Below are 10,840 nucleotides of genomic sequence, written 5' to 3'. Positions count from 1 at the left end.
GTGTGCGATGTGGTGTGTGTGTGTGTGTGTGTGTGCGCAAAACAGACATCGATAGCCGTTTCTCCAACAGAAATTCACAGGCAGGCATTAGTTGTGAATAATTGAGCATCCTGGACAAACCCAGAGAAGAATCGCCTTTCCCTCGATTTGTTTTTCTTCCGCTTCAAGCGTTTCTGTTTATTCAACTCTCTCTTATCTTTTATCTTACCTTTTGCAGTAGTCTGTGTGTGTGAGATGTTACTGGACTTATAATGTCATTAGTTCTGGTCTCGATTAAACACACTGAAGAGGAAAACTAGATTTTCTTAGGGAATCATGCTGCCCTAAGAAACTTTAGCCAAAATATGTTGTTTCTGTGTTTTGTCTGTTTTGTTTCTAAGTTTTAGGATGAAACTCAGCGTCATACTCACTCTAATGTAAGATTACGTTGCAGCAACAAACCAATCACAGTTTAGTATGCAAATCTTAAAATGACATCATGTCTTCTTTCGAATGATGAAAATTCCATCAAGTCAGTGTGAGATTTTTAAACTTTAATCTTACTTTTATTAAGGTATAAAGTTTACATCTGAAAAAAATTAAGTATGAATAGAGTCTGTGGGTTCAGAGATTGGTGCTGAATTATTTGTTATTTGTGTAGAATGAACTCTGAGCAGAATATTGGAGGATATCAGTACAGCGCTGCCACACAAACTCTGAAATAAAATAAATAAATCTTTGTTTCAACATGCAGCAAAAAACAAATCCAAACCAAACCACATTCATGTATAGCTTGATCTCCAAATAAATCAGATTTTTGGAAATGGATTGGATTTCAGGTTTTGAAATATTAGGGATGCCAAATTGTTCAAATATCATGCCCAAAGTATCATCTCATGCTGTGCCTGAATTCACTCTTTTCCATTGTAATGTGGAACTTGTGTGCAATTTTACACACAGCATATGCATGACTATTTTTGAAATTTGAATTACAGAAAAGCTCACACTACTGTTCAAAAGTTTGGGGTTGGTAAGATTTTTGTAATGCTTTTGAAAGAAGTCTCTTCTGCAAGACTACATTTATTTGATCGAAAATACAGTAAAAACAGTAATATTGTGAAATATTATTAAAATTTCAAGTGTGTGTGTTTTCTATTGTAGTATATTTTAAAATGCAATTTATTCCTGTGATCAAAGCTGAATTTTCTTCAGTCTTCAGTGTCACATGATCTTCAGAAATCATTCTAATATGCTGATTCGCTGCTTAAGAAACATTTCTGATTATTATTCAATGTTGAAAACAGTTGTGCTGCCCAATATGTTTGTGGAAACCGTGATACATTTTATTTTTCAGGATTCTTTGATGAATAGAAAGTTCAAAAGAACAGCATTTATTTGAAATCTTTTGCAACATCATAAATGTTTTTACTGCCACTCTTGATCAATTTAATCAGTCCTTGCTGAATAAAAGTATTAATTTATTTTAAAAGAATTCTTACCAATCCCAAACTTTTAAATGGTCTCATGCAATGAGTTCAGGGCAAGGAGACTTCTGACTTTCCATTCTCTATTTCCACACTACAACTACTTAAAGTCAACATGACTTTGTTTATTTCCTTATTACATGTTCCTGGTCTTATTATGAACAATTCATCGCTATGTGCTGTTATAAGAAACAATGTTTGTCTTCATAATCTTTCATCATAATAATCCTCTGCATTCATCCTCCCAGCAGATAAAATCAGTTTTGCAAAACGGCCTGTGAACGATGTTTCATGCTGAATTGAAGTCACTGCTGTACAGTAGCAGCTGACTACATTATCTGAACAATTGGATCTGTTTCATCATTTGCAAAATTACAGTGTGTGGACGGTCAGTCCTAAAGATTTGAAAACCAGATTGGATTCACAGCAGAGAGTGATCAAGAGAGAGAGACGCTCCCTAAATGAATCGTAGTAAATGACTCCGGTTAGAAACACATCCTTCCATCCCTATGAGAGAGTTCATGATCATTATGTGTTCATCTGCATCCATATGTGTCCATCTCTGAGAGCTTCTTCTGTCCCTCCTAAAGCAATTAAACCGAGTTGGGTCTGGTGTAGATTGATCTGAGATTGTTTTTGATCAGTGGGGGAGAGCAGAGAGCTGATCGCTTCGCTCGCTGATACGGTACGGCGGCGGTTGCCATGGAAACAGCTCGCGCGATGGGTAGTACAGTGAAATTGGTGTCCATAAGCAGAATGTGCTCGCATGTGAAAAAACACACACGTCTAAAACAGGACGAGACCCTCTTACACCCCTCTCTTCTCTCTGTCGTAGTAATGGAAGGACGTGTTCCTAACCAGAGTCATTTCATATGATCAGTCACATTTGTGTTAGGTATGCATGTGTTTTTAGAGGGTTTGTGTGTTGAGTAGCAGATGGAGTGAAGACCAGACCTAGACCTCTAGAACTGAAACTGCTGGATTTATTACGATATTTATTTCATTTCAAACGCTTACTTATTATTTATTCTTCATTTTTTCTTTCTTTCTTTCTTTAGCAATTTTTAAATAAAAATTAATTCTAATAAAAAGTCATCAAAATATATATTTAGCAAATTTATTACTACATTCATTTCAAACATTTATTATTCTTTCTTCCTTTCATTATGAGTTTATAAATAAAAAATAAAAAGACATGATAATATATTTTTTAACAAAATTCATTTCAAACACTTATTTATTCTGTCTTTCTTTCTTTCTTTTGGAATTTATAAATTAAATAATTCTAATAAAAACTCATTAAAATATATATTTAGCAAATGTAATATTATATTTATTATAAATTCTTACATTTAATGTTTTATTTATTTATGGATTTTTTTATTAAACATAATTCCAATAAAAAGTCATTAAAATGTAACAAATTGATTTATATAAAATATATATGGAATTATTTATTTTTATGTATTTATAAATATTTAAAAAAATAAATGTTTAATTTTTAAAGTAATTAATTTTAATTAATTGCTGCATATGTGGTACACCACAGACAACAGGTTTTTATGTGATCTTTATGAAGATTAGGACCACTTGATCAGGACTGAATGAATTGCTGTATATGATTTTAATGATGTCTGTTTTTATTTAATTTCAGGTTCCCTCAAGAGTTGAATATGGGTAGAATTAGTTCTGAAATCATGTGGAACCTCTTCGCCATGGATATGAAGTACGCAATGGAGGGTGAGTTTCTCCTGCTCTGCTTTTTACCGTCTCTGTGGGGTTGCTGGCGTGGTTTTTCTTCTGACGTGGTTTCTGTTCAGATCTAAGAGCAGCATATGTCACAGATCAATTGTTTCTGAGCAGAACTCAAGCTGGTTTTACATCACAGTTGGACTGAGTGTTTGAGAAATGACATGTGATTCATGTTTATGTTCAGTTTTTCTGAAGCCTTTTTCATGCTCTACAAGGAGAAATATTATTCGGTTTGGTAGCAGTTTGTTTTATTTTTGCTCTGAAGTCTCCCTATAACAAATATAAAAAATTTTTAACCAAACACAGTAAGTGTAATGATATGTAAATGTGGGCGGTCAAATGTTAATGAGCTGTGATGTCATAATCATGCTTTGAAATTGAGTTTCTATAAATGATCTGGCTGGACTGGAGTGGAAGCTTTGTGTAGAGTGTGTCTGCAAACTACATTAAAATTAAACTACAATATTTCTACTGTGAGTTGCTGTGAGTTGCTTTGATACAGACTCTTCAAAGAGTGTTGTTTGTGTTGTTTGACGTTGATGGCAGTAGGACAGTGTGGCATCAGTGTTTCATGATATTCAGAGTCACCTGTGATATTTGATTCAAACACAGATGGTCTGTTGTCAAATGCTGAGACACACACACACACACACACACACACACTGCCCTGCCTCTGACCACAGATTGTCTGCTTGGAAAGCTGAGAGAATAAAAGGCCACACACACACACACACACACACACAAACTGTTCTTGAAAGTAAAAGGTGAATGAATTGCAAGGTTATTCTCTCCTCCACACACACACGCACACCTGACAGTAGATCATTTAAAAGGCAATTCCCTCTGATTCAAACTCACAGTGAGGACATCCCCTAGACGTCTGTTATTTATATAAAGATAACACAAACCCTCAACGATAACGTTTTTCTTTTTTAGACTTTCACAAAACCTTTATACAGTATATAATGCATTTTTAAGGTTTTCATAAAGCTTTATAATGCACCCTGTAATCTTCTGTATCTTTCATAAACCATTTACATTGTGTGTGTCTGTGTGTGTGTGTGTATATATATATATATATATAAAGCTGTCACACTCACATCACATGGTCTTTGTTTTCATTTTGCACCGTCTTCCCTTAGTTAATTTGTTGTTAATTTATGTAATTCTGTTCAACTGTGCACACCTCATTAACTTCAGTATTTAAGTTCATGCCTTTCACCCCTTAGTTGTCGAGTATTGTTGCTGTTGATACTGTTCTCTCTGCTTGGATCATATTGTGGATTTATTAAAGCCTGTTTGGAATTATCTTCATCATCCTGCTTGTTTGATACAACCTTAGTATCATGACTATACATATACATATGTGTGTGTGTGTGTGTGTGTGTGTATATATATATATATATATATATATATATACATGCAGAGAGAGAGAAACATTAGAGTATTTAATTTGGAATTGCAGTTTTACCAGATTTTCACTATTACTGGTAATTTTGATTCTCCAATATCCAGTATGTTTTTATAGGCTCAATCTCAATCTGTTTCGCACAGTGAATATTATATTAAAGGGATAGTTCACCCAAAAATGAAAATTCTGTCATCATTTACTCACCCTCATGTTGATGGTAACCATTGACTTCCATAGTATGGAAAAAAGTATTATGGAAGTTAATGGCTACCATCAACAGTTTGGTTACCAACATTATTCAAAATATATTATTTTGTGTTCAACAAAAGAAAGAAACTCATACAGGTTTGGAACATGTGGAGGGTGAGTAAATGACAGAATTTTCTTTTTTTTTTCTTTTTTTTTTTAATTATCCCTTTAAGAAAGATGAAATGAACACCAATATTGAAAAAATGTAAAAACTGTGCAATATAAGTTCAGATCTCACAGACTGAAGATTCTGTGCAGTCACACACACACACACACACACACACACACACATACAGCCTCTGTGTTTCACAGGTTACCGAACCATCTTTAGGTTGCCATAGGAACCAGGTGTCAAGATAATGGTAATCTATAGATTTCACACACACACACACACACTTACCGCACGCCTCTCAGCTTCTGCTGTCATTTCTTTTTAATATGGATTGACACGTTGCCATGAGATGTCACAGAAAAGAAAGGCTCAAACCTTTGTGCAGTTTCACTTTCCTTTCATTCGTGTTTTTCTTGAGGGCACGTTCAGAAATCTCTCTTTCATTTGAATATAATCCAGATTAGTTTGTGTTGACACGTTGACGTTGATTTGAGGCAGAATGCATTCGCTTTAAGGCACATAAAAACAAACACACACACACACATTAATCTGTTGGTTTGAACTTCTTGCTCAGTGTTTAGAAACCTGCTTGGGAAAAAGTCATTTTTGGATTTAGCATTTGTGTTTTGACAGTGTATGTTTGTTTTTACTTTCACATTGTCTGTGTTTAGGATTTGGGACAGTCATATTGACTCTGTATTTAACACAGACATGACTTGATACATCAGAAATCATCGGGAATTGCCATTGTGAACAGTGATTTTTTTTTTTTTGTTGATAAAACCATAAATGTAGTTAGTACACAATCAAACCTGTGTTTTTGTTTAGATGTTCTCATTAGAATCTCAAATAAGAATAGTTATAAAAATACTAATCCCATTTGCTCTGTAGCCACATGGTGTATGATATAAATAATCATATTGTATTGATCTCATTCTGCATTGGGTGGTAAAATATTGACATTTTCTGCTCAACAGAATAATATGGGTTCTACTTTGAAATCCCAGCATGCATTCATTTCTGTGTGCTGATATAATAAAGAAATATTACAGAAATGTAAGCTAGAAGCAAACCTGGCACTCACAGTCAGACTTTTAGATCACAGAAGTTTAGGTCTAATAAATGGACTATAATGGAACAAACAGTGACTAGTAGTGCAAGGATTGTTTGCGTAGATTTTCTCATTTGAGAGAGTTGAATATCTCCATATTTTTTAGGATGATTAATATGAATATCATTATTTTAATTATTTTAATTTATTATTATTTAATAATTGTTTATTATTTATTAATTAATTAATTATTAATTTTTACATATTATCAGATTTAGGTTTAAAGACCTTCACTTACATTCATTTTAATTAAAAATTAAATTATGTATAATTTTTTTTTTTTTTAAGATAAATATACTTGACTTCTTGTCTATACTTGTCCCTCTTTCATTGTACGTCAGTGGGTTTTTCCAGTTTAATCCTGCAGTAGGTCAAAACTGAGTGAGGTTTCAGAGCTGTAACTCCTTTATGTGTCAGCATGTTTGGCTGTCTTTTTATTGTGGATGTTATCAGTGGAAAAACTGACTTGTGGATTACAGCAAATCTGCTCTTCCACCCGGAGCCGCCACCTGCCCAAACGGACGAGCCCTGACGCTCCGAGATTAGAGAACGGGATCTCATGCATACGATCCGGCATGAACATCTCTCTGCATTGCATATACTGCATACATGCATGATATACAGCTTGAAGGCATATATTTACCCCAGCACATTTAGAGTAAAATAATTTCACACAATGACATGTCATGAATATCTAAGGCAGGTGTTTTACATATATTAGCATGATGATTTATTCATATCTAATAAATAAGCATATGAAGCAATTGCATACCAGCAATTTCTCTCTTTATATATCTCCCGTTATTTCACTCTCTCACATAGAGTGTGACATATTGTTCATTAATGTAAAAGACATCAGGCGAACAGCTGTACTGCTCAGATTAGGAGCTCCAGTAGATTGTTCTGTGTGGTTGCTGGTTAGAACAGGTTTCTAGAAATGGCTTGGGATTCTCCTTAAATGTACAATAGGTCTGTGGGATTTTTCGAGTTGTTCTTCATTTATCATTGTGGGTTTGTTAAAATCACTTTCTAAATATGAGCATTAGTGATAGTGATGCTTCACTTTGTAAACAGCTCAGATTGTGTGTTTTGTAGTGTTGCTGATGTTAATGAGATTCTGATCCACACAGCTGGAAGATCTGCTGGACATATGATGTCTGGAGCCTTTAAAGAGCCGCTGTACACAAAAACCCATCAGAAATACACCAGCAACACAGCAGGAGTGTGTGTGTGTGTGTGTGTATACAGATGATTTTACCCTGAAGCAGAAGAATAATTCAAAAGAAAACTGACAAGTTGTTTAGAGCAAACACTGTCTTCTCTTAGATAAAACCCCTGAGTGGTTTCAGTTTAGCTTTCAGTTTGAATGTTTTTTATCTGCATGACAAATAAGATGCGTGCAAAGAAAACACAAGGAGCATTAGGCTTTCTCTTTAAGCTGAGATGTTTGATCATCTCCGACAGAGGGTTGCAAGTGAACTATATCTCACCCAGACTCATATATTCAGTGTCTCTCACTTAACCTGGCCAGGAAATGAACCCTTAAGATAAAACCTCTTAGAGCACCGATCGACTCATCCTAGGAAGCATTATTATGGATTATAGACTCACATTTTAGCCAGAAGTGACTGTTTAAAGTTAAAAACATCTTAATGATGAATTTGTTTCCTGCAAAAACACAGATTTCCACTCCTCAATACATTAATTGCTGGACTGGAGTAGTGTGGATTATTGTGATGTTTTTATCAGCTGTTTGGACTCTCATTCTGACGGCACCCATTCACTGCAGAGCATCCATTGCTGAACAAGTGATGCAATGCTATATTTCTCCAAATCTGATGAAGAAACAAACTCATCTACATCTTGGATGGCCTGAAAGTGAGGACATTTTCAGCAAAATATCATTTTTTGGTGAGCTATTCCTTTAAAGGTGCAGTGTGTCATTTCTGCACAGTTGGCTGCACCAAACAGAAATAATGAGGGAATTCACTCCAGTTTATTTTTGCATGTGCTTTCTGCTTAGTTTTAACACCTGATTCACTAAAGGAATTATGCAAATCAGATAACGGCACAAAATGTGTGCTCAACACAATTAGCGCGGTGAAATTCCCCATCTTGCAGGTCGGTTCAGAGTGTTAGGTTGATCTGACACAAGGCTGCTTTGTAAGAAATTCAGTGCAGTCTTATTTGCTAACCGAGTACCTGCAATCTGCTTCAACCAGGTGCTAAATCTTGCAAAAAAAAAAAAGCAGTATGCAATGAGTATGTATGTTAAGTAGTTGTCATTCATCTTTCTTTGTATGTAAATTAGGCCTATTATAGATTACACTATTAGTATGCACAAATATCTATTTAAAAATATGATTGTGTATATTTTATTGATCAGTGGAACAGTAATCCATCAAAATATGATCAAATGATGGACAAAAGTGTGCAACTAGGTATATATTCACAAATGTTTGGCATTTAAAAGAACTGATTGTTTGGATCGCAGTGGTGGACTGATGCTGTAAGTCCCAGTAAAATAACCAAACACTCAAAACCGACCTGCGAGATGGGGAATTGCACCATGCAAATTGATTTCTGCACAGATTTATGGCCATGCTTGTGTCATTACCTGATTTGCATAACTCCTTTAGTGAATCACTATTAGTCGGTGCTATTGATTCTTAGTGATTCCACCCAGCAGTGTTTGCACTCTTCAGGAAGTCAATATACTGAAGGTTTATATTTATAATTAACACTGGACATTAAACTGGGATCATTTGGATTTACACTACACTCTAAAACATGATTTTATATTTTACAAGAAAATACTATTTAATTCTTTCTACTTCAAAATGTCACATTTAATTAAATATGTTACTTGCTGTTAATTTGTAATTCTTTGAGAAATTTACTAGCAATTTTGACTATTTTATATTTTTTTGTTTGTCTTTCTGGAGCTTAATAGCCTTGCATATGCTTTAATTATATGGAAAAGAGGATATTCTGAATATTCCTCAAAACATCTATATATAAACTACTGTTCAAAATTCTGGGGTCGGTTAATTAAGACTTTTATGCTCACTAAGGCTGCATTTATTTGATGAAAAATACAGTAAAAACAGTAATATTGTGAAACATTATTATGATTTCAAACAACAATTTCCTATTTGAATATGTTTTAAAATATAATATATTCCTGTGATGCGCAGCTGAATTTTCAGCATCATTACTCCAGTCTTCAGTGCCGCATGATCCTTCAGAAATCATTCTAATTTGCTGATTATTATCAATGTTGAAAATAGTTAATATTTTTGTGGAATTCATGATACATTTTTTCAGGATTCTGTAATAAATATAAAGTTCAAAAAACACCATTTACTTAAAATATTGTTGTTGCATTAAAATTGTATTTAGGAGCACTTTTGACCAATTTAATGTATTTGCTGTTTTTAAAAATTAAATTACTATAAATAAATTAAAAATTAAAAATATTATTAAAAATAAATTAATAAGAAATAATAAAATTATAAATAATAAAATAAAATATTAATTTCTTTTGAAAAAATCTTACAGAACCCAAACCTTTGTGTACATTTATCAGTTTTAATCAAATTAAAATATTTGATTAATTACAAAATTTTAAAAAGTTTAAATATTTGTAAAAATGTCTTGACTTGACAGCTTAATTGGCCAAATTAAGAGCTGTGTTACAGTTTGAATTAGTTTCATTCAAAATAATACATGCAAACTGTTTTCCAAAGTCACATAAATTTCATTTAGAAATTTTTTTCAGTTTTTCAGAAAACAAAATAAAAGCAATCAAGTTTGCATTTACTCTCATTACGGTTGTATTTTGTCAAACCCCTCTTGGCATGCAAATCATTTACTTGTGTAAAACTTTCCTTTCCATATGCCCTACAGTATCAGCCGTGTCCTTAGCTAACATTTACCGAGTCGTGTGCATTTCTTCGGATGCTAAAAGGACATAATGAAGTCGAGTAGAGTTGAAAAGCCGGCCCATCATCCTCCAGGGGTCACTTCCTCCAAATGGACAGAACTAACTCTCTCTGACCTGTTTATTCATGGTGGCTCAGGGCACCCAGTTCATTTCAACAGGGTCTGGCTGCAGACTTGCACTTGCACTCTCAGACTTGCACTCATAATGGCATAATGAACTAACAAGACATATAGACTACTGAATTGTCTTTATCGCCTTAGTCCGTTATTATGCCACATTAAGCGTTTTGCTGTATGGGAGGACAAGTGAAAGTTTGCACATTGTGTTCATGGCCATCTATGCCACGTTTTGCGATATGGGAGGAAAATACTATATACATAATTATTATATTAATAAACTATATATTGAATTTGATATTTTAATAGCATCTTAATACATCAAGCCATATTAAGTGTTTATGTTTTTCTACGGGAGGAAAACGCTTAAGGAGAGACTTTGTGCATTACGTTCATATTCTGCTGTTCTGTGGCCACGGATTTGCGGGTCTTGTCTTTTTCTTGCAGGACCATGTACGTTATTGTACTAAATTAGTTTTAATCATTAAATCACCACCACAACGTCTTGTCTCCACTGGCAACACGCACGATTTGTGTCGATTGCAAGTGACGTCGCAGGTAGTGGAGAGTGCAAGTGGCGATTGCAAGTGACATTGTAATTTAGTTTCTTTTTTTTTCTTGTCTTCACCACCTGGCTACTGTTGTAAAATGTTGAGAGATTCAAACAAACAAACAAAAAA

General features: G+C 34.0%; 1 protein-coding gene across 1 annotated transcript in view; it reads left to right on the top strand.

The window, feature by feature from the left end:
* LOC107662500 (protein unc-13 homolog C) overlaps positions 1 to 10,840 on the top strand; it is a 113,812-nt gene that overhangs the window by 37,643 nt on the left and 65,329 nt on the right. The window contains exon 10 of the mRNA XM_016452549.1: positions 3,118 to 3,203. Within this exon, the coding sequence (XP_016308035.1) occupies positions 3,118 to 3,203 (86 nt within the window). The remainder of the gene's footprint in view (positions 1 to 3,117; positions 3,204 to 10,840) is intronic.

Source organism: Sinocyclocheilus anshuiensis, unplaced genomic scaffold (genome assembly GCF_001515605.1).
Source record: "Sinocyclocheilus anshuiensis isolate Anshui unplaced genomic scaffold, SAMN03320099.WGS_v1.1 scaffold1104, whole genome shotgun sequence".
In the NCBI taxonomy this organism is placed as follows: domain Eukaryota; kingdom Metazoa; phylum Chordata; class Actinopteri; order Cypriniformes; family Cyprinidae; genus Sinocyclocheilus; species Sinocyclocheilus anshuiensis.
This window is presented reverse-complemented; position numbering and strand designations above follow the sequence as displayed.